We start from the raw sequence: 25,692 nt of genomic DNA, 5'->3' as shown, positions 1-25,692 counted from the left end.
GCAAGATGCAGGTGAGAGTAGTGCGGTGTTGTAGCGAGCCCCTGTTGCCGGCAGGTGTACTACAAGAGCCGGCGCGACTCGCGGTCCCACGCGTCGCCGGAGCGGCGCTCGTCGGGCAAGGAGTCTTCGGGCAAGTTCCCGCGGCTACCGCGCCAGTCGACGGCCATCGACGAGAGCTCGCTGCCGCCAGGGGTGTGGGGCGGCGCCGGGTCGTCGGGCAGCGGCGGCAGCTCCAGCGGAGGCGGCGGCGGGCGGCGCGGCTCGCAGCCCACGTTGTCGCCAGACCTGCAGCCCGCGTCCGACGATGGCGGCGGGGGGCCTCCGGGCCCGGGGGCGGGGCGCAAGGCGCGCCGCGATTCGCTCAGCCCCGACTCCGCCTCCTACAGCCGCGGTCGCCGAGACTCGCGCACACACCTCTCTCCGGACAGGGACCGCGAGGTGAGCGCGCGCCGCTCACTGCGCTGTGTCCAGTTCCTCTCTATCTCCTCTGCCTGGCGCATTCAGCCATCCACAAATAAACTTCATGGCAGATTAAAACTGCATGCCACACCAGGACTACTATTTGGGACCTTCGCCCTTCATGCCCAACTTCTCAACCGAATGTGTTACATGAGCACAACTCACAGCAATTTCTCACTACTTTGTATTGTATCGTATCTTAACTGGGGACCTAGAAACAATGGAGAGGCTCCATCCCAGCCGCAGCCGCAGTGGTCCACAATCCAACGACGACTATCGCAGTCCATGCCACCCCTCCGCCGCCCCACACCGAACCCAGGGTTATCGTGCTGTTCGGCCTCCGGTGGACTCCGCCCCATGGAACGTCTCACACCAGACGAGTATAACCCTATGGTTGTGTGGTAATGGTGGTGTACGCGTATGTGGAGTACTTGTTTGCACATCTATCGCCGACATAGAGTAACTGAGGCGGAATAAAGGAAACCAGCCCGCATTTGCCAATGCAGATGGAAAACGGCCTAAAAACCATCCTCAGACTGGCGTGTTCACCGGACCTCGACACAAATCCGCCGGGCAGATTGATGCCAGGGTCCAGTTGCTCCTTCCCGCCCAGAAAGCCATGCGTCGGACCGCACGGCCAACCGGTGGGCCTCTCACTACTATACTTCCATTACTGCCTCGTCTTCTATCTTACAAACCTTTGAATTCATGATGTCTGTCCCTTCGAAAGAACAGACAACATATAGATCCCACAGTTGTGAAGCATTATACATAATTTGAAGGGATATCACTGCTTCACCGGCAGCGAGATCGGCTGTGAGATGTACCAAGATAGTCCGTGCAGTTGCAATAACGCTGTGTCCCCAATGACACAGTGGCTACCACACCTGTCTAGTAAAAAGAAGATCCTGTGTTCGAATCCCGGTCAGATACACATTTTCGCTCATCACCACTGATTCTGCTTAATGTCCCGCTGGATCTGACAGCAGTGATTTCCCCCCCCCCCCCCCCCTTCAATTTAATTTGGTATTTGACAGCTGCAGGATCTGCATGGCATCTTCTCTCAAAGGAACGGACACCATGCATATTGACAATTCATAAGCCTGTATCCACTTGCTTCAATGCGAATACACAAATACATCCAACCTCATGTGAGTATCTGTGAGTAGCGAACAGGAGTATAGTGGACAGGCAATGTAGGTGGCGCTCGTTGGAAGTGTGGATCGGCTGTGGGGCATACCGAGATAGTGCACTTGTGGTAACAGTGTGTCCCGGATGGTGCAGTGGCTACAGCACCTGCCTAGTAAGCTGGAGATCTCGGGTTCGATTCCCTGCCCAATACACAATTGCGCTCGTCGCCGCTGATTCTGCTTAATGTCCTGCTGCAGCTGGCAGCAGTGGTCCCCTCTTCAATTCACTAACTTTATTTTGGAAGCATTGCCCAGGCCATGGGTAAGCCACATATTCGCAACACCCTTTCTTCCAGGAGTGATACTCTTGCAATTAGGCAGGAGTACTTCTGGGAAGTTTGGAAGATAGGAGATGAGCTACTGCTAGAAGTGCATCTGGGAGAACATGTTGTAAGACATACGTGGGAAGTGTAGCCAGATGAGCACTTTCCTGCGAAAAGTAAAGGTCCCAGAATCAAGTCCCAATGTGGCACACAGTTTTAATCTGCCATTAAACTCATCTAAGCCTACACTCCACTGCAGAGCGGAAATGTGATTCTAAAACCAAGTACTAGTTCTCACTCTCTTGATATGCTACACATGTTGTAAAGTTTATCTCTTTATAACCGCCAAATAAGTTGATGTAACTTAATAATGCTTCAGTACCCATATCATTGAATCATTTTATTAGTGCTGTTTGGTATTAATCACAGTTATCTGAGTATGTGGGAAGTTATTACAGACAGTGAGACTCATAAACAATATTTAATTTCATTACTCACCCTCAGTCATGATGGCTCAAACTTTGTTTCCAGATTCGATCATGTTCTCTACTTACAGGGGTTTCACAGCTATTAAACATGTTTATTAAGCTACTTATATCCAATGAATCTATTTGTTTCCTTACTTCCACACACATTTTCTAAAAAATATTCCAGACAAAATAAACATCAAACAACTAACACAGGACTTATTCTTCGCACAACAAATGGAACAAGTGACTTATTTTTTTTATAAATCTTGAAGTTATATAACAAAGGCCTCAAACATTTTGAATACTTGAATAATACGTAACAAGGAAAACACATAACTGTCGCTCCTTCACCCTTTATGTGAATCCTGTTTTGGCGTGTGAGCTTTCAGGGAGATAACCTTTTCAAATTACTTATAAACTGTAAGGAAAGCAATAGACAATGATTATATGTACATAATGAAATTACAGTTTAAATGTAACAAAATCAGTGTATTTATTCTTTGATTTAAGCCATCGTTTGTCACAGAATGTTCTAAAAATAATTTATTTTGCTTACATTAGTATTTTTGAGAATATTGCTTCAATGAGATTATTTCCAGTCAATTTACCCACATTATTCCAGCCATTGAGGTGGCATAAAATAAAGAATAATAAGTTTTAATTTTTGACTTTCCAACGAAACTCTTACGATTTTAAATTATCACGAATTTCTCAGCTTGTATTTAGCAGAAAGCATAAAAAGTACCTATATTAATTAACATAGTCACTAACTGTTTATCCCTTTTATTGTCTATTTAGTACAACTGACATAATGCCCTAATTATAAGTGAAAATATTGCTCACATTAATTTCTGGGAGTTTAGGAAAATGGTGTTTATGACTTAGCTCAAATGTTGTAACTCATCTGTAAATATGTATCGCAATTTACTAACTCAAAACAGTATCATAATGAACAATTTCAGATATGTATCGGTCTCTTCTTTCACTGATGAATTACAAGTTCATACGTAAGCAGCTGTGCTCTTCCTACCTTTTGCTCCAGATTCTGCAATGTCTTTTTCTTCTTATCCTTCATTGTTTACTGGTAGTCAAGTTGTTCATGTAGCTCTGTTGCGCCGTTAGGCTGTATTCCGAGGATAAAAATCCCATACACATAGTATCAGTGCTGCGATACGAATCTTACTGAGGCTGGTGTAACCCAGAGGTAGAACAGTTTTAGTTCAGAATTATTAAAGGCATGGTGAAGGCTCACAATACTTTGTACAGAGGCATAATTGTAGTATTTGATATTTCTCTCCTTTACTTCCATTTATTCTCTGTCTTTTTTCCAAATGGAGATAACATTGTGGGATACAGGCACATCTAACTCTGGGATACCTGCAGCTTGTACAGGAGTAATTCTGGTGACTCATGTGATTTTCTAGTTCCTTACGCGAGATGTGGGCTATTTTTAACGGTATTGTAATTCACGGTCTTGCAGTCTAGAGTTCTAGATAGGCTGCTCTCCCGGTTATGTTGTATTCGCCCCGGACACTAAGGATTACAGGGATGACATCAATTTTAACGTTCGACATTGTACTGGCCTTGACGCTTGGATCATTAAATTTCAATTTCTTCACAGAAGTTTGTCATTAATTTTCCCATCAAACAGCCCAGATACATCGATTAATGGGCGTGATCATCTTTACGGTTGACATACAACAACACAGTGTACTCCACACATTCGACATCTCTCCTCTTGGGTGATCTGCATTACGATATTTCTTCGCCGTCAACGCTAGACGTTGTGGACCAACTATTATAGCTTCTTACTCTGTTCTCATTCTTCATATTTTAAGCGACAGATGAATCTGATCACTCAATATGCTTTGCAAAGATAGTTTTATCTTATTCTGAGATTCCGCTTTGACGTTACATTGGTACCTTCTTACCCTGGGCAATAATTGTGCTGTTTTCATCTCCAAACATAAATTGTATTATTTGATCCATTGTAAGCTTTCTATTAAAATTTTGTCTGAATTTGAGGAAACTGAATACATTTCTTCCAAAAACTTTCTCCTCATGTGCTCTCGCCGAAAACATTGTAACTATAATTCAATATCAAAGCACATTATGGACGACGCGTTGTATGAAGTGCAGTACTAGACGAATCACATCCACGAAAAATAAATTGCTGCTCTATTCGGAAGAAAATAACTGTTAAAAATTCCAATGCCATTCAGTCAAAATTAATGTACTTGCTTGCATGACACCTGACAATCCTGACTATGCACTGTTTTCACAAGAATGCGAGATGAGATCTGTCTTGACAGTATGATGCAGACTGTGGTTTTCCCAACTACAGTGCAGGGGAACAGTAGCACATCTGCAGACAATATTTTTAATCATCCTTCATTGCCAGATGGGCATTTTGTTAGTAAAAATGGTGAATGGCCTTTCAGACCGTGATACACACATTTTAACACTGAAAGGGTTTTGTTTTTAAACAAATGTCAGATATAATTACAAATTATGTAGGAAAGTTAATCCAACAGCAATAGTGAGCTCTCTAAAAATCGTCAAGGAACATGAGTGGCAGGATGTTTATAGCGCCAATGACATAGATGACAAATATAATGCTTTCCCTAACACATTTCTCATGCTCTTTGAGAGCTGCTCTCCATTAGAACGTTGTAAATGGAGTACTAGCAGTAAAAGGCAGCCTGGGTGCCTGACTAGTGATATACCAATATCATTTAGTACAAAGAAGGAATTAAATCAAAATGTTAGAAGTAGTTACAATCAAGCTATAGTTGCCCATTACAAAGAGTACTGTAAGTTGCTTAAAAATATTAGTATGAAGGCAAAGAGCATGTGGTGTGTAACAGAATAGCTAATTCACAGGATAAAATTAAAATCATATGGTCAGTTTTGAAGAAAATGTCTGGTCAGCAGCACAAGGTCGACGATATAAAGTTAGTTGTAACTAAAAATATTTCTGTTACTGATAAATCAGTTATGTGTACAGTATTTAACACTCATTTTCTGAGCATTGCTGGTGAACTAAATAAAAATCTAGTTTCTACAGGGATTTATATAACTCTCTTGGATAGCGCCGTTCTGAGACTGATGTCTTAAATTCTCCACTATGATCCTGACAAGAGGGATACTTAGTACAATAGTAAAATCACTGAAGACAAGTCCGCCCACGGTAGCTGAGTGGTCAGCGTGACAGACTGTCAATCCTAAGGGCCCGGGTTCGATTCCCGGCTGGGTGGAAGATTTTCTCCGCTCAGGGACTGGGTGTTATGTGGTCCTAATCATCATCATTTCATCCCCATCGACGCGCAGGTCGCCGAAGTGGCGTCAACTAAAAAGACCTGCACCACGCGAATGGTCTACCCGACGGGAGGCCCTAGCCACACGGCATTTCATTTCACTGAAGACAAAAGACTCTCATGGATATGATGCAGTGCCTAGCAGAATATTGAAGTACTCTGCTGCAAATGTTAGCCCTCTACTTAGCCATATTTGTAATTTTTCCTTTAGGAACAGTCAGTTTCCTGAATGATTAAAGTACTCACTAGTAAAGCCACATTATAAAAAGGAAGAAGGGGATAATGTATACAATTTTAGACCTATTTCTATGCCATCAGTGTTTGCTAAAGTTATTGAAAGGGCTCTGTATGTAAGGATAAATGATCATTTTATATCACATAATTTGCTATTAAATGTGCAGTTCGGCTTTAGAAGTCGTTTAACAACTGAAAAGGCTATATTCTCTTTTCTCTGTGAGGTACTGGATAGGTTAAACAAACGGTTCTGAACGATAGGCATATTTTTTGATTTACCTAAGGCTTTTGATCGTGTTGACCACAAAATATTGCTCCAGAAGTTGGACCATTGTGGAATACGGGAAGTAGTTCAAAATTGGTTCATCACTAACAATAACAAGAGACAGCTAATGGTCATTATTCACAGTGTTGAGAACGGTTGTGATGTGGTATCTGGGTGGGGTACAGTCAAATGGGAGGTGCCCCAACGATCAGTATTGAGGCCACTCCTGTTCCTTGTTTATATAAATAATATGCCCTCTAATATTATTGGTAGCTCTAAAATATTTCTGTTTGCTGATGACAGTAGCTTTGTGGTAAAGGACGTTGTGTGCAACATTGACTCGGTTTCAAATAGTGCAGTTCATGGCCTAAGTTCATGGCTTGTAGAAAATAAACTGACGCTAAATCACAGTAAGACTCAGTTTTTAAATTTCTAACACACAATTCAACAAAACCTGACGTTTTAATTTCACAGAATGAGCATATGATTAGTGAAACTGAACAGTTCACATTTATAAGTGTTCAGATAGATAGTAAACTCTCATGGAAAGCCCACATTCAGGATCTAGTTCAGAGATTTAATGCTGCCATTTTAAGTATGTGTATGGTATCTGAAGTAAGTGCTTGTTTGCTTATTTGCATTCTCTTATGTTGTATGGTAATATATTTTGGGGTAACTATTTCCATTCTAAAAGTATATTTTTGGCTCAGAAACGGGCAGTTGTCCCAATAAGTGTTTCAAGTTTGCAAAACTCTTGTCGACCCCTGTTCACTAGTTTCGATATTTTGACATTAGCCTCTTAAGATATATATATATATATATATATATATATATATATATATATATATATATATATATATATATTCTTTACTGTCGTTTCTTGATAACAATATCAGCTTACTGCCAAGAATAAGCTTTCACTGAGTTAATATGCTCCAGAACTCCAACCTGCATTTGGATTGGACTTCCTTGACCCTTGTGCAGAAAGGTATGCAGTATATTCCTGCATCCATTTTCAATAAGCTACTACAAATTTCAAAAATCTTAGCAGTAATCCACGTGCTTTCAAATCGAAACTGAAGAGTTTCCTCAGGGGTGACTCCTTCTGTTCTGTTGAGGAGTTCCGTGAAGAATTAAGCTGACTTCTTTTGTGTGCATAAACATTTTATTTTTATCTGTTATTACTTTTATGTTATAATTTCATGTACTGACCTGTTCCCTAATCTCGGAGATCTGCTCCTCAATTTGGTTCTGCGGACCTTGACATGTAAATAAAATAAATAAATGAATAAAGCAGCAGCTGCAGCAGCTAAAATTAAATAACCTACTCTAAACGTATTTAATTGACAGAAACAGTTTGCTGCTTCGTGTGGCGTAAGGGACAACGCACATACAATAAAAATTCAAACTTTTGCTATCAATCATGGAGCTGGGTTTTACTTGAAAAAAAAAATAGTTTTTGAGAAATAAAATCTTGTTATTGACAAATAGACTGCACAACATAGGAAAGCTCTTGATAATCACAAAATTCTCTCATTACAAAGAAACTGCAAACACAGCCTCTAACATTCATCGAAAATCATATAAACGTGTTGTCATTCGACGATAAATTGTACCTGACAATTTCTCGCAGTTTCACAAATAACGGAACTATTTCTCTGAAAAACTCAACTTCACGCTATCGTCCTCAAATAAGAATGTCTCAGGACTGCACAACTGATTGACTAATGGATCACCCACAAGTAACAGTAAACACAGAGTCAAGGATCTTATTCACTAATCATTCAGTGCACTCGATCATATTAGGCCCACTACAGTAGACTTTATTTGCCGTAGCTGAAAAAATGTGAGAAACTTATAGCATTCGTAGACCATTCAAGTGCTGGGTTACATACAGACTACTGAACTGTTATGTGCTGCCTCTACTTGTATTTAAGCCCCCAGCCCCCTCTCACACCCCAACCCCCACAAACCCCTACGCCTTTCCTATGTATCAGGGAATGTCTGTTGTCTTGAGCGAACTTCACCAAAAGTAACAAGCAACATCTTGTCTTATGATCTGCAGATAAAACGTATTGTTTGATCGAGCCTACCTGAGTAGAGCTGTGTTCAATTACACAAACAAAAAGTGATCCTTCATCCATAACTGTGTTCTTGGAGTTCAGTTCAGTTCTTAGCATAAGATTAACCTTCCTAATGTATTCCTGAAGTATTCTTATCTTGCTCTTTCTTTGCAGTTTCGGGATTTTTCTCTACATGTGTCACCATATTCCATACTGATGAGCCAAATTAAAAAGAAACTTGATGGATTAAAAGCAACTAAACTGTTAATTATTTTGAAAGTAATGGCCATCAACGTTAAAAGAAGCATCCCACATGATACAATAGGGTCAATGTCTTCATGGAAATATGTGGAAATCACATGAGGAGAAATCAGGATTGTGGCGGTGTCCTTATGTTGTAAAAGTTGTTTCACTATACTGCAGCAGTTTCCCCACTTCTTCCCAGTGCGATATTTTTTGAGCTCTGAAGAAAGACGTTCGTTGGCATCTATTTTCTTTGGACGAAGAGATCAACGCCTGTCTTGGTTCTGTAAACAGCTGCAAACATTTTTCTATGACTTCATTGACCTTCTTATCTCACTATGGGACAGTTGAATCAACAATGATGGTGCTTATTTTTGAAATAATAAACAGTTTCTTACTTTTTCGTATGTGTAATTCCTATTTTCTTCCCCCTTACAAATTTCTAACTCTGGTACCTCCAACCTTCACAATCTCTCTCCACCAACACTTAATCTCGCATACTTGCTAGTTTCGAGCTACATGAAACTGTCATCACTAAATGTCTTAACTATTATTAGCATTTCAGTTAGGCTCTCGTCACTTATTGCTCTAAGTTTCAGGTCATCATTGTAAAAGGGCTGAATAGTTAATTTTAGGCTGCCATGGAGCTTAAAGTCGAAAGAGTGTCTATTTAGGCCTATTCATTTTTCCACAGAGCTTTACTTTTAATATGCTGCAATAACAATATCAGAAGTGATAGAAAGTGGTGGATACATAGTTATTCCTATATTGATACTTACTAGTACCTTCTGAACTAAATATATAAATATATGTAGGATATATTGTCGAAATGACTGATGCATTTGTTTCAGTTACTACTACTACTACGTGATCAAGTCCAGTGGACCGCACACATCTACAAGTTTCCTCCTCCACTGTATTCTGTTCATTGCTGCTATGCCTCACCCATTCACATCAGTTGACACTTGGTTTAAATCTTCATGAAGTCCATCCCTCCAACGCTTCTTGGGTCTCCCTGGCGCTCTCTTTCCTGTAGGTGTGAAATCCAGGAGCTTCCCAGGCCATCTGTGATCCTCCATCCGGGCCACATGGTCGGCCCACTGCATTCGTTTGCCTCTGACAGTTCCTGCTATGTTGGGCTGCTGGTATAGTTCATAAAGCTCTTGGTTGTATCTGATCCACCACTCCCCCCTATCTGCATCCAGAACTTCCGAAGCACTTTTCTCTCAAAAACCAGGAGCTTATGGAAGCCCTGTTTCCGGATACTCCATGTCTCACAGCCATATAGAACAACAGGCTGGATGAGGGATTTGTAGAGTCGAATCTTGAACTGTCTGGAGAGATGTCTGGACCGATGCAGTTGTGCTAGGCTGTGGTAAGATTGGTTTCCTGCTTGTATTCTGGCATTGATCTTTGCTTCACATGACGAGTTCTCAGTGAAACATGCCCCTAGGTATTTGAATTCTTGCACTCTCTTGTAGGACTGGTCCCCAATCTGCAGTGATTGTAGATGATCAGCAGTCTGAGAATGACCACGCATCATAACGAGGTACTCTGGTTTGGCTTGGATTATGTTTAGTCCAAATTTGCTGGCAACCTTCTTAGTGCTTTGGTCATTTGCTTCAGTTGCTAGAACAAAAGTTATTTCAATATCTTCTATACCAAAATGAAATGCCTAAACTGCTCCTAGCAGTGCCTACATTGCACTGCATTATAAACAGTGTTTTCAAAACTGCAATATCCTACATAATTTTAATTGAGTGCATAATGAATGATAGAAAAACAACAACAAATATAAAGTGTTGTTAGTCCTTTACGTAGAAAGTTGAACCAAAACATTCAGTGTACTTCACTCAGTTGGTTTCATCTAAGTTTGTCAGTAATTATGGAGGCTGTAGTTTACTATTTGCTGCTGACTGAAAATTTTGCAAAATTTTGCCAATATTTCAGTCTTATCAGTGTTTACTGACATTATGGTTACCTCGTCTACCCCTAACACCAATTTTAAGAAACATATTTTTCACAGTGTGATGCACTATAGCTGAACATTGCACAAATGTAAATTCTTATAATACTGGGGGCCTCCAAACCTCTGATAAAGCTCTTATGTAAATGATAATTAAGTAAGAAACAGAATTATTTAATTAGATTAGTCACATTGACAAAGTCCACCTTTCAATACTTTGATACCAAATGAACTATGCTTATGATTATAATAACGTATTATTAGCATTTTATGGGTGCTACATCTCTCAAGACAGTTGGCACTACAAACACTTTATACAGCTCCGTAAGGCTTCAATAATTTTTAATTCTGTAGAGCACAATGGAATACATAAGCTGTCTCAATACAACTGCGGGTTTTGTCTCTTAGTTTTATGTGAACAGAGAAATTTTACAAGATTTGACAATTTTTCAGATATAGCTATCCCTTTTCTCCATTTACTTAACCGAAATAATAAGATGTTGGTAATGCAGATTTCTTCTCATAAACATTTTGTTTCATTTTGAATTTTGTGGAACATACTTTTATTTTTATTCTAGAACTACTGTATCAATTTTTACACATTTGTCAAATTCGGTTTGCTTGATTTAATTATCTAATTCACATGTCTTCAGTTGTCAGTCATAGCTTCCATACAGATTAAATGATATTTATTTAATTTACTCGAACTTTATATGGTCACATCTCTGGTACCTTTCTGAATGAAAGAAAATAGTCTCTGTTAAGTCACTATAGAATTAGGATACCAGTTTATAAATTCGCAAATATGAATGCAGGAAAAATCCACTTGTAGTTTGTGATATGCCAATAACATCCACTAAACACTGATATTTGCATTCAGTTGTATTATCAGCAGCAATGAAGTAATTATTACCACAAATTTATTAATTTTACAGTTTTGTCTGCGACTTATTTGGAATTTAGGAACATAAATATGTATCACATACTACTTTTATAATTTTTCAAGTCTTCATATAAGATAATAAAATAACATTTGTAATCATCAATTAGTTTTTAAAAACCCTTTATTTTATGCTCTTAATGCTAATGACAAGGTATAACTGCTGTTTATGTCAGTAAGAAGCTTTCACATTAGTGCCCACTACTGCAGCTTGATGCATTAACATGCTACATGATAACTACAGCTCTTATCATTGCTGAATTACTTTTGTTAAGTTCCATCATCACTGAGAAATTTATCTACCACATTTACGTTAAAATGACACAAATCCATTTCTGTACAATGCTGTTCCTGAGTAATTATCATTTGTATATCATGCAGATCATTTCACATATGTCGATTTTTCTTATATTGAGACAGATAAACTCTGAACATTTGGCTATAAGCTTTTGATCTAGTCTAGTGTAGTTTAACTGTACAGATTCTGTCCAAGTTTGCATCTTAAATTACTGTATTCTATGAATTTTTTGAAGATTTTTTCGGTGTGAAATATACAATATTGGTTTTGTGGTTGTCATTTAGGTTGTTGTTCATGATTTAATGGATTTTTTTCGTCAGCACCTTTTGTCAGTATAATAAATTTGAGAATTGTGCTGGCAACAGACTAAACATAAGGCCTTACGAAAATGGTCACTAAAATATACATTCAAACTCAGTGCAGCAAACAGAAACATAAAGTTAACAAACACTGTAAATTGTTCTTAAAATTCTAAATGCATAGCTTTCATATCAATTTTCTTCTAGATACTTCTTAATTTCATATGTTTTTACGTTATTACTCTTGTTGGTTGCTTCTCATTTCTTTCTCTATAATACACATTGTCGTAAACAAATAGGTAATTAATTCGCTAACATCATCATCAACTACATAGAAGTAAGTCTGAATTTTAATAATGGTGAGGGATTAGGAGGCTCCACAAGATAGTGTAATGTGATGAATTAGTTTCAGACCAAGAACCATATTATGGGATAGAACAATGACTGAGGCAGACGAGTTTCTAGGGGATTCATTGGTTGTAACAGAGCATTCTACACAATTTCTCTTTAAATCTGAGCTATGAGCCATTGAGAAATAAGTCATAAAGTCTACCATTGTTCATCCACTGAAGAATTTGTATTTTAATACTGCAGTTTTCATAATACCCCATGTCGACAGTGATAGCTGAAAGAGAAGTCACGTAAGGAGATTCAATTTCACAAGAACTTATTTATCCACACATGGAGAAAGAATTCATTTCCTTAAAATGGTAAATCGAGAGGTGAATACAAATGATACTACTTGTCCATAATGTAGACAATCCTCAGGAATTAATAGAGAAAGTTCAAAAATAGACATGAAAATCTTATGTGTTGAGATGAAAGTACTGTATGGCTAAGGCATCAAAATTGAAGAAACAAAAAATTGACAAGTAAGCTACAGAACTGGTTAATCACATTTTTATTTTCTTCATAACACCTGTTCAATAACTCAGGTCATGGTCAGAACAACAAACAAATATAAGAGTAAAAATGACCTGGATTGCTTATCGTAAGCCACAGACTGCTATTTCAGTTTTCAAAACATGAATTTGACACTTGTTGTCACTTACTGCAGTGGACCATTGGATTGTTAATGTGGAAAACTTGAGATGCTCAGTAAACTGTGGAAAGGTACACACTGGATTTTACTAATAAAGGCAGGAAACAATTATATTGTGAAACTGAGACTAGTGGAATAAATAATTGTCATCATGTAACTTACTTCATCTAGTTATTCTCCTTCTCTTATATCATAATCTATAGTCTTGAATGTGTGTCTTGCTATTGATGGGTTGTACTGACATTCGTTAAATGTCATACACTATCACATCTTTTTCAATTTCTTCATATTTGTTGCTTTTATGATGATCAGGTTTTTAATAGTCAAGAGTCACAATATTTAAACTAGATCGATAAGCTACATTCAATAATGAAGTCTCAAATTTCATTGGTAGCAGGTAAGGTAGATGAAATGTGGATATGGTATATACTGAAATTTCTCCCATGCTCACTGTTCTTTCATTACATGCTGTTAATGTAGTGTTTGATACATGCAGACTGACTGTAGTATGTCATCTACCTTGTTACTGACAATTTTTTTGTCTTGTTATGTATGTTATTCTGAAATTTATTTCTTCATATATTATATTTAATGACTAACCTAGAACTGTCTATTTTGGCTGAAAGTGGCCTAGAGATGTAAAGTTGGCTGCTTCTTGTGGAGTGCCTGAAGTATTGTCCTGCACACTTACTTATAGATGTGCATGTGAATAAAATCTTAATATGTTATGATATTTTCAGTTTCAACAGAAATAAGGGAAAAATAAGAGAATGAAAAATAGTAAATAAGTCAGCAAGCCTGCTTTACTATTACCAGCATGATTAACTCATTATGTGCAATGTTTAAATTTGTGTTGGGATTCAAAGAGGCTCCAAAATGGTCTAAGAATTTAATTTTACGAGTCGAACATTGTCAAAGTAGCAAGTTCTCCTAGTGAATATGGGCAAATTTAGAAGAACAAAAATCAGAGCTACGAAAATATTCCATTGAAATTTGGATATAAATAACACTTCATATTCTAATGTTCTGGAACACAAAAGCTGTAAGTGCAAATAATTCATGAAGTGCCACATTTTTGGAAAAAGCAAAATGCTTATGGAGTAAATGAGGAAGTGGACTTTCAGATTAACTATACCACTTTAACAAGAAACACTTGTTTGCACACAAAGAATTTCAACTTACTTGTCCCTTTCATATCTTTAATTATGGGTTTCACTTTGTAAATATTATTTCCACTCAAAGTGAATAAAAAATGGTTCAAATGGCTCTGAGCACTATGCGACTTAACTTCTGAGGTCATCAGTCGCCTAGAACTTAGAACTAATTAAACCTAGCTAACCTAAGGAGATCACACACATCCATGCCCGAGGCAGGATTCGAACCTGCGACCGTAGCGGTCGCTCGGCTCCAGACTGTAGCGCCCAGAACCGCACGGCCACTCCGGCCAGCCTAAAGTGAATAGAAAACAGTCATGTGTAATTGGGAAATTGCACCATAAGTAATAAAATGTTGTGAATTCCTGCTAGAATAAGAAAGTAGCTGGTTTATGTAACAGTCATATATGTGTCACTCACGAGATGAGATCAAATAAAAATAAAAACTATATGTGACAGGAGTGATGCAAGAAAATGTGGAATGTTCACTTTGCTCTCTTCCAACTGTCATGAAAATCACATATAGACTGGTGGGATAGGTATCCAGACAAATACATGACTGAAACGGGGAAGTTTATATTGAATTCTAAGTGGTGACTTTCCTACTGGAAAGTGAGTTGGTGATGTTGAAACATTTAGAAGCATAATATACTCATATTGATAAGGATTGTAACATACAGAAAAGCTTAGTGGTGTCCACCATCCTGCTATTGATCTCAATGATGACTTGTAATTTAAGATTGGCTACATTTTATATGTGTCTATGTATGACTTTACAACACAATTAGCGATTTGTTATTCTTTTTTTTTTCATTCTATGCTGAGGCGTTATTCTAATACTGTTGGAGAGCCTATGCAATACTGTCTTAATTTAGAGCAAATACTAGGTAGGCTGAGGTGTGAATTAAAATTTGAATTGAGGAGTGGGGCCATGCTTGAATAGTCCATGCAACTGTGCCCAGCTGGCATAGCAGTTAGCGCATCTGCCAACTGAGCAGCAGCTCAGGCCTCAAATCCTGGCATTGGTACAAATTCTCATTTGTCAATTTAGTCTGCATATATACATCACAGATTTTGACAATTGAAAAGGCCACTGGAACGACATAGTTTCATTTAGTTGATACTGTAATATTGTGTCTTTCAGAGATTTTTTAGTTTTCCTAGTTAGCAAAGTGGCTTTGGTACTACAGCAAAATTGCATTAAAATTCCGCTAACATACATTTTATTGAAACATAGAGTTCTATTGTAGTACAACGTGATGAGGTGTTCACATACATGCATACTGTGATTATTGTCCTACTTCAGTTGTAAAATCAGTATTGCATCTTCTCAACATTTCATAAATTCCAATTATATTGAATTAATAGTTGTTCACTATATCTTAATAGGCAATAAGTTACCAGAATCTTGTTTATTATCAGCTATTTAAGTGATTATGCGATTTTATATATAATCTGGGGTGTTGTTTCTTTGAATATAGTTTACTTTCACGTTATGTTTATGTGCTTCACTTTCATTTCAAAGATAATATTGGTAGCATCTCATGTGATTAATTCTATACATCAATGCCCCAACAAGAAAAGAGAAACAATGAAGGATATTGGCACATCTATCAGATTTATGGCAATGCCCTTTTTTGGATTTTAGTTTTTCATATTTTCATATTATTTTTTTCCCATTTCTGATTTACTGCACTGAAATCTGTCCTTTCATTTCAATAAAATTATTCAGTATGTGTGATTGCATCGTGATGTGATAAAACTATGAACAACCACTACTGCAGGCAGACATTCATTACCTTTTTGAAGTGTGTCTGAAGAAGTAGCAAGAACTTTAATAGTTTCTTATATCGTTATGTGGTTCCACACTTAGAATCATTTTATTGAAATACACTCCAGGTGACATATATATGTGTGTGTAATAGCACAGCAGCATTCACCATACTTTCCTTGGTGCAATCTGTACACTGTCAGATTATTTCTTAGATGTTGTCAATTAGGACTAGATAAGCTTCACTGCAGAAGATGTGGAATGTTATATCTGAGTATCGTAAATAATTTGGAAATTCGTATATCAAACTAGGACTAATGCTTTCCCTTCACCAGACATATGCATCTTCTAATACGTGTGAACTGTAAGTGCAGCGTAGGGTATGTGTCGGGAGTCACTCCGCAGACTACAGAAAACATGAGTACAATATCTCATTTGTAAAAGACGATTTCCTTTGCCTTCAATAATGGTTCATGACACAAGAAATTCCTTATAACCAAATAATATTACAGGCATATTAGCGATATCAACAATACACAGACACTGTCAGCTTGTGGTATGTGCTTTGGTACAAGTATTATCTTATGGAATACATTCTGAAAATGCTGCCATAAAATTTTCTGTACATGCAAACGCGACCTGAAGTAAATTATAATGTCGAAAAGGGTTTCCAACAAAAATACCACCACACAGAGATTCATTACACAAATAATTCAATATATTACGAAGCTCTACTACTTATTTTAACAAGATTGTAATCACACTTTCTATTTAATCTGTAAATTAACTAAGTGATCCCAGAAATAAGGGAGAAGTTTGGAAAGAGGATTAAAGATTATAGAAACAAACCAAAACTTCACTTTTCTCGATGATATTGTAATTTTGTCAGAGAGAGGTAAAGACTCAGAAGATCAGTTGAGTGGAGTGGTTATTCTACTGCAGAAAAAATCATTTAATGAACATCAAAAAATGTAGAATAAGATTAATGGAATGTAGTTTAATTAAATCTGGAAATGCTAAGGGAATTACATTAAGGAATGAGAAAGTAAAATTGTTGACACGTTTTGTTATTTGAAGAGCAACATAATTGACAATGACAAAGTTCCAATGACAAGAAAGCCTTTAGTGAAGAAGATAAATATGTTAACTTTTTAAACAAATTTGGATTTTAAGACCATTATTCTGGGAGTATTTATCTGGGATGTAGCTTTATAAGGAAGCATAAAATGGATGGTAAACAACACAATCCAGAAGATAATAGAGGTGTTAGAAATGCAGTGTTGCAGAAAAATGCTGAAGATTAAATGGATGAATTGTCTGACTAATGGAGATGTACTGAACTGAACTGAGGATAAAGGAATTTTATGACATACCTAGACCGAAACAATTGACTGATTGATAGGTCACATCCTGACACAAATAGTTAATCTGTTAATGCGAGGTAATATGCGTATGTGGGGAAGAGGGAATTTCCTGAGGGAGAGACTAAGGATAACCTCTTGAACAAGTCATTCTATGGATGTCAGACGTAATAAATATTATGAAACTTGTTTTGTAATCCTTTAATTAAGTGTTGCAAAGTCAGAGTTCAAACATACATTAACTCCTATAACGGAAAGGCTACTGTCGTTCGTTCTGCAGAAAGCGTCCACTCATCTTGTGCTGAATTTCTTCTTCTGCAGTCCGGTCCATATGCCCTCCCTGTTAAAAACTAATGATGTTTGCTACTTGAAACTAATAGCATTTTACAAATCCACCAGACGCAACAAATGTATCTCAATGTCAAGATAACTAAGGGACTAACTGAAGGTAGTTTGGGAGTGAAAACCTCGGTATATTGGCCCTTCTGTGATACAAAAACACTGCCAAGTCTGTGCTAATCTTAAGTTCTAGTTTCAACACCCACATGTAATTATAGTCACTCGTAACAGCCAAGGTGGAACTGAACTGAACCTCATACCCATTATCTGTGAAACAATGCTGGCTCAAATATTGCACATTTTGACCACTATTAGTGTTCATATTGTGGTCATGGCTTGTGTAACATGCCATGCGGATTTTAGTTTCAAAAGTCGCAGTTTATATATTATTTCCGGAATTTCACCTTTTCGTTTTTCTCACACATTCGCATACACTTAGCGGCGCTCCGCGGTCAAGTTCTCATTATTCTGCAAGATTAGTAAGTCTCTTCAGAACTCCTAATATCCGCATCTGAACAGGATGATGGCTGAGCCTCGAAATGAACTCTTTAGTCATCACAAAGCAACTACACAAAATACGCACTAACGCACTGTACTCTGACTGGCTGATACACATAATAGCCAATCTGGCCTTAACAATAAATCGCACAATCTCTTACATTTGGCTTTTAATAGCTTTTATAAACAATTTACTGGACGAACAAATTTAGAAAATCAAGAAATATCAGAGCAAATCCCTCTTTTTTAAATAACAAAATTATCGCAAAATATTTCTTGTTTCCCTAGTTTCTCAAACTGGCTAGTTGTACTGTACAAATTCCTCATACAAGAGAAAGTCCCTATTGCATCCTCCTCAGATTTAGTGGTAAGAAGGTCCAGTGGATATCCCATCAAAAACTGAACACAGATGAAGCATGAAAACAGAAAGAAGGTGTAGTGAATGGTAAAAAAATAAAACAAAAAGAAACAGTGGACGATCCAAGAACAAAAAGTGCGATAAAAGAGCAGCCTGAGACAGCATCGGCATCGTGGGTATGAGGTCATGGTGTTGAGCTACAAAGCGGGTGACTCGTGTTGAAAGCTACCTCTTGCCATGAATTTTTTTTTTTCACAACATTATGAACAGTCCGTCCAGTCACTGAAATGTTTGTTATCTTTCTCTAATATTGGTAGTTGTCAAATTATACATTGGTTGTCAGTCATGTGGTAAAAATACGTTACCGTTGCAAGTAAATGTGATGAATAGTGGGAGCAGGCCAGATACCACACGCATGTCTCACAGAAATGAACACAACAAATAAACTTATGTGAACTATTTTACAACACAGGAATTCAATATTCAAGACTTCCAAAACGGAATGTAACTTCAAAAACGTTAAAAACTTGTGTTTTGACAGAGCACTGAGAAACTGTGTGATTGTGAAACTGTTGCGTTCATATGTTGCAGCTTATGTGGCAAACTATTATGTTTTCATCATTTCTTCGGTAGTGATCACGTTCATACGAACACCTCTATTGGGGGAGGAGGCATATCTCACTTATCAGCTGTACAAATGAGGTGGGTCGGTAAGAGATTCCTATCATATTAACCACGTACTGTGTGTGGCCCAACACTGTCATAATAGGTCCCTACTTTACACCTTGCCATTGCAAACAGACGTTACACTGTGACACAGACACAAATTTGAATAAAGCGAACAGCGAAAAAAAAAAAAATTGGCACCAGGAACGTTTGAACACATCTCGCCCACCTGATAGTCCAACACAGTAATCACTTAACCGCGCCGCCATTTCTGTTCCTGCCTGTTCCATATTACACTTCTTGTTCTTGGACCACTCTCTGTTTCTACTTTGCCTTTTTTTCACATTTCAGTACACCTCTTCCTGTTTTCATGCTTGATCTGAGTTCAGTTTATACGGACTGTCCACTGGGCCCTCTTACCACTAAATCTGAGGGGGATGCAGTATGGAGTTTCCCATGATAGTATGATTCAATGTCTGTTTAGACTTCTCACAATAACCTATACTCACTTAATATAAATAACAATATTCATTTATAATCATATCTTCCATTCACACTAATAAGTAAATTAAATTAACAATAATTAATGAAAATCGTAATAGACCAGTTTCGTTTCCAAAAAAATATGTTTTAATTACGTATTGTTTCACAGTCCATAAAATGCTCACTTCTTTTGGCCACAATCGTAGCTAGTTGCAGCTAGCTACTGAACCAGAGCGCATTTGTTATGTGATAACAATGACTGTTGCATCTTTGTGCTCGCTTTTGTCTCTTTTATACATAGATGCCTTCAGAAACCCTATGATTATGAAAAAAATTGCTAATAAATTTTTAGTAATTATACTGAACAAAAACAATTTTTCTACTTTTAATAGTTTTACAACAGAAAACATATTAAACAAGAATACATAATTTTTACTCCAGACTTTGCAGTTAGCCCATGGTTTTTCAAAATCTTGTTTTTCTCTATGACTTAACAAAATCATGAGTTATACAAATTGTTTTTAAAACCAACAAATTAGCTTCTGTTTTGAGACTACAAATTATTCACAGCATTTTAGTGAACCAATCAATTTCTCTTTCTTTTAATTTTAAAATCTTTGTTTGTTTATACTTTCTGCAATATCTTTTTCACCTCACCTCGAAATTCTACTCATTTCTCTCAGTAATGTGTCTATGTATAATTACATTTCCATTTCTACCTTATATACAGCACTTCACTAGTGTCCTCCCTTTGGAACTGTCTTTCTTACACTGCCACAGCACTTACTTTGTGTGGCATCCTTAAGACTTCACCTCTGCTTAAAACACAGACTTAACTGCAGTTACATGGCTATTTATGTGAAACCGTACTTTCATGTTAGACTAATATTTTACACAGTGTGTACTGGAAAGACAAATATTATACTATACATTTTTCTTAAAATTATTCTTTTTCTATTTTTTTAAATATAATTTAAACTATTTAATTGATTCTCCCCATTGAAAGTAAATTAACAAAGAATTTTTCTTTAATTTGTCCTTTAAAATGGCACAAACATGAAGCTACTTGAAAAATACTTCTTATTATGACATCTGACACAATTTGCATTAGGAGTTACAGTATCCACCAGTATCATTTTGATAACATTTTTACATCTGCCTTGAGGCTGATGTCATCTTTTAGATAAGAGATGTTGATGACTTATAGCTCAATAAATTGTGTCTTGTGGTACAATTATATCATGACACACATTGCACAGAAAGAAAAGAGTGATAACACAAAAGCAACAGTGATAATGATTTATGGCGTTCAGAAACAGTCCTCTTGTTGTCATGTATTTGAGGAGTGAAAATATTTAATTTATTCTCCTCACTGGAAGTAAATTAACAAAGAATTTATCTTTGATTGATGCTTTCAAAGGGGACAAACATGAAGCTACTTGAAAAATTATTTCTTCCTGAAATAAGAAACATCAATAACTTTAGTACAGAAGGTTACTACTGAATGCAATTTTTATATTTACTTAACTCAGTACCTAAGTTTAGCAGAATCTTTGGAAAAGCTTAAAACTACAGTAAATCATGCTTTTAATAGTTTTGCAACATAATTTACGTATCTCTGTTTTTACCAGTTTCTCTTCACAGTTTATATACACTCATATATATTATAGGTTGGCCAATATATTTCTCAAAACCACCACAATAAAATATTTGACCTAATACAGAAATATATTACATCCAAAATCATGAAATTATTTGAAAACTCTTAATATCACTTTCTTTCAGTTTTTCTCTTGGACACTTGAGTTTAGTCATAGTAGGAGAAATATTCAATAATCCCAGTAAAATTCTGCTTTATCATACCAGTCAGTTCATTTAAATTAGTCACATCTAATACATTTTAGTCACTATTCCAAAACCTATTCATCACCTTTCATCATTTCAACATGTTCTTCTGCAATGAGCACCTTATTCCATAATTAGTTAGGTTCTTGAGAAAGCACAACAGGTATCATTTACTTCACTGTTCTGTGGCGTCCTGTCTATTTTCCAATCCAATAACACCCTCTTCTACCACAAGTCACATCATTCCACAATTAATTTCCTCGTACTGATCCTTCATTCAGATGTCCTCTCTACTAATCTTTGCAGCACTATTTCAGTATCCATTGCCTGTTTTTCAACAAAACAACACACCCTTCGCAGAAACAGATTACTTCATTTCCATTTTACCAGTTTCTCTTCACAGTTATATACACTCATATATATTATAGGTCGGCCAGGATATCTCTCAGAACTACCACAATAAAATATTTGACCTAATACAGAAAGAGATTACATCCAAAATCATGAAATTAATTACAAAACTCTTAATATCACTTTCTTTCAGTCTTTCTCTTTGACACTTGGGTTCACTCATACTATGATAAATATTCAATAATCCCAGTAAAACTCTGCTTTATCATACCACTCAGTTCATTTAAATTAGTCACATCTAATACATTTTAGTCACTATTCCAAAACGTATTCATTACTTTTCATCATTTCAGCATGTTCTTCTGCAATCAGCACCTTATTCCATAACTAGTTAGGTTCTTGATAAAGCACAACAGGTATTATTTACTTCACTGTTCTGTGACGTCCTGTCTATTTTCCAATCCAATAACACCCTCTTCCACCACAAGTCACATCATTCCACAATTAATTTTCTCCTACTGATCCTTCATTCAGATGTCATCTCTACTAATCTTTGCAACACTATTTCAGTATCCATTGTCGGTTATTCAACAAAACAACTCTCCCTTCTCAGAAACAGCTTACTCCATTTCCTCATTAATTGTTTTCATAGCTAATCATAGACCTCATGATTAAAAGTAAACTCTGTCGCACCAGGTCTGGGATGACCATAATGGTACTGACTGATGGCCATGTAGTCCTCAACATATAGGGGTCACTGGTTGCTGATATGGAGAGGTATCTGGTCAGCATACCGCTCTATAAGCAGTTGTCAGTTTTCGTGACTGGAGCCACTACTTCTCAGTCAAATAGACCCTCAAGACCTCATTAGTACTCTTCCGATTTTCTTAATACATTTCTTGACTCTGAATTTCCTTAGATTTCCAATAATTAACTTCTTCACAACACCCTGCAATACTCTACTTTTTCCTCGATAGTTAAGAAGATTACAGACAAAGTTCAAAATGACAGGATGATTACAATATGAAAGGAAAAAGAGATAATTTTTTCAAAAATTCGAGTGCTTTATCAAAGTCCAACATCTGGAATTGGAAAGAGTAAAATGCCCTCTGAGGTCATTACCCCCAGCACTGTCCTCTGTTTATTACACCATTCCAAATCTTTCTTTTACCTACAATACATGCCAGGAATTTGTCACTTTCCTCATTTGTAACAATATGAGGGGGTGGAGATCTCTTCTGAACAACACGTTGCGAGGCATCCCAAATATGCTCAATAATGTTCATGTCTGGGAAGTTTGGTGGCCATTGGAACTGGTTAAACTCAGAAGAATGTTCCTGATCCCACTCTGAGGCAATTCTGGACGTGTGGAGTGTCGCATTGTCCTGCTGGAATTGTCCTAGTCAATCGGAATGCACAATGGACATGAGTGGATGCAGGCGATCAGACAGGATGCTTATGTACGCGTCACCTATCAGAATCGTAACTAGACATGTCAGAGGTCCCACATCACTCCAGCTGCTCACACCCCACACCATTACAGAGCCTCCACCAGTGTCCTGTTGACATGCAGGGTCCACAATTCATGAGGTTGTCTCCATATCCATACACGTCCATCCACTCTATACATTTTTAAACGAGACTCGTTCGACCAGGCCGCATGTTTCCAGTCATCAACAGTCCAATGTCGGTGTTGACAGGCCCAGGCGAGGCGTGAAGTTTTGTGTCGTGCGGTCATGAAGAGTATATGAGTGGACCTTCGGCTCCTAAAGCCCATATCGATGATATTTTGTTGAATGGTTCGTATGCTGACAATTGTTGATGGCCTAGCACTGAAATCCTCAGCAATTTTCAGTTTGGTTGCCGTTCTGTCTTGCTGAACGATTGTCTATAGTCGTTGTTGGTCCCTTTCTTGAAGGATCTTTTTCCGGCCGCAGCGATATCAGAGGTTTGATATTTTACCGGATTCTTGATACTGACGGTATGCTCATGGTATGGTCGTACTGGAAAATCCCTACTTCATCGCTACCTCTGAGATGGCATGCCCATCGCTCCTGCACCGACTACAGCACCATGTTCAAACCCACTTAAATCTTGGTAACTTGCCATTGTAGCAGCAGTAACTGATCTACCAACTGCACCAGTCTCGTTGTCTTATATGAGCATTGCCGACCTTAGCGCCGTATTCTGCCTGTTCACATATATCTGTAAATGAATACGCATGGCTATACCAGTTTCTTTGGAGCTTCAGTGTATATGTAATTTCTGATGAACCAAACTACAACCCCCACCTGTTTGTATATAATCCACCGTTATGTTCTACGTTAGACAATCTGTTGTCCTGCTCATGCGGTTTAGTTTGCACTGTTTCAACTTCATTAGTCAACTGGTCTGTGTTAGATTCTACCACTTCCACACCATTAGACACGTTGTTCGCAGATTTTGAACAATTTGCACAACATTAATTTTAATTTCCAAAGTTTCGTGGTCATTTGCGCAAACATGTTTTTGCTAAATATTATGTGCATCCTCCTTAATTTGATTTATCTGTTGCTTACTTCCAATAGCTACCTTTTTAATAACCTCTGTTAGCTGACTTTTACCATTTTATGAGGATTTCTTACAACCTTTCTCAGCTTGTTTCGTCAACCTTAGTACCAGAAAATGGAAATCATTTTCCCACATTTTCTTCGACTCCGCAGCATAGTTTTCCAATTTCACGTTAATTTCAGATTTAAACGGCTTAAGCTCACCAGCCCAACTATTAATACTACTAGACTGGTGTTTCAACTCGCTATCAAACGTTTGTGTACTTCTGTTTGAAGTTCTATTTTCGTATCCAGGTTATTCGTCTGTTGTTCTATATTTTTTTTTATATACGTAAAATTTTTGTTTATCACCATAAAATTGTTTTTCACAGTTTCCATTTAGGCAGCAAATATTTCCTGCATACTTTATGCCCACTTTCGGCAGTCATCAGACCCTGTTCGGTATATGTTTCCACACTCACTTGTTTATTTACGTTGCATGGACTAACTTCAAATAGAACTAGTTTCACTCAAATTACTCAACCGATTACTGTTACAGTTTAGACTCCCATAGCTTCATTTGTGGAAACATTTTTGTCAAGTTCTACCCCCACAAATGGAGATAACTGAGTTATATCGTCAGTTGAAACAGCATTGTTTACTAGATCATCTGTTTTTTCTTCTTTCAGGATTGCTTGTTTGATTCGCACTGGTACTACATTGTACTTCATCCCCTTCTTTCACATTTACGGACTTCTCACTTTCTTTCCCGCTTGTAAGTTTTTTAATACAAAGCTGCAACAAATGAATTACATTTCACATATTTCCATTGTCTCCAGTGGTCGCTGCGTGTTGTTTCTGTGTGTCCAATCTCCGTCCTCAGTTATACCAGTTCCTGGGTCCACAATTGCTGCACTGCCCTCTTCTGCTAGCCCTTAGTTGCAACATATGCCGCTGCCTTGTCCAATTCTACGGTGCGAGCTATGTTGTCTCGCTGATATTTGCCGTCGTAAAGTTCCCGTCCTGTTGGCATCGACAATCTTTTTAATATTTGCGTGCACAGTTCCATGTTACAGTTCGCACACTGTGTTACACTGTCCTCTTTCTAAATTGTTCCCGACCGCTGTTTCGACCTCTTACAGTTTTTATTTTCGGGCGCTGTGCTCCACTTGTGACGGCGCGGCTGCTTTTTCTCGTCCTACAGAAACTGTCAGCTCTCATTACGGTGGGCTTGTTCTTCTGCTGTCCGCTCGACACGCGTTCCCTGTTAAAAATGAATGCTGCATCCG

The 25,692-nt window shown here is 37.6% G+C and overlaps 1 protein-coding gene across 1 annotated transcript in view; it reads left to right on the top strand.

The window, feature by feature from the left end:
* Positions 1–25,692, top strand: part of LOC126425214 (serine/arginine repetitive matrix protein 1-like) — a 109,133-nt gene that overhangs the window by 69,768 nt on the left and 13,673 nt on the right. Inside the window, exons 7-8 of the mRNA XM_050088171.1 lie at positions 35–192; positions 268–438. Coding sequence (XP_049944128.1) covers positions 35–192; positions 268–438 — 329 coding nt within the window. The remainder of the gene's footprint in view (positions 1–34; positions 193–267; positions 439–25,692) is intronic.

The sequence above is a fragment of the Schistocerca serialis genome, chromosome 10 (genome assembly GCF_023864345.2).
Source record: "Schistocerca serialis cubense isolate TAMUIC-IGC-003099 chromosome 10, iqSchSeri2.2, whole genome shotgun sequence".
Lineage (NCBI taxonomy): Eukaryota > Metazoa > Arthropoda > Insecta > Orthoptera > Acrididae > Schistocerca > Schistocerca serialis.
This window is presented reverse-complemented; position numbering and strand designations above follow the sequence as displayed.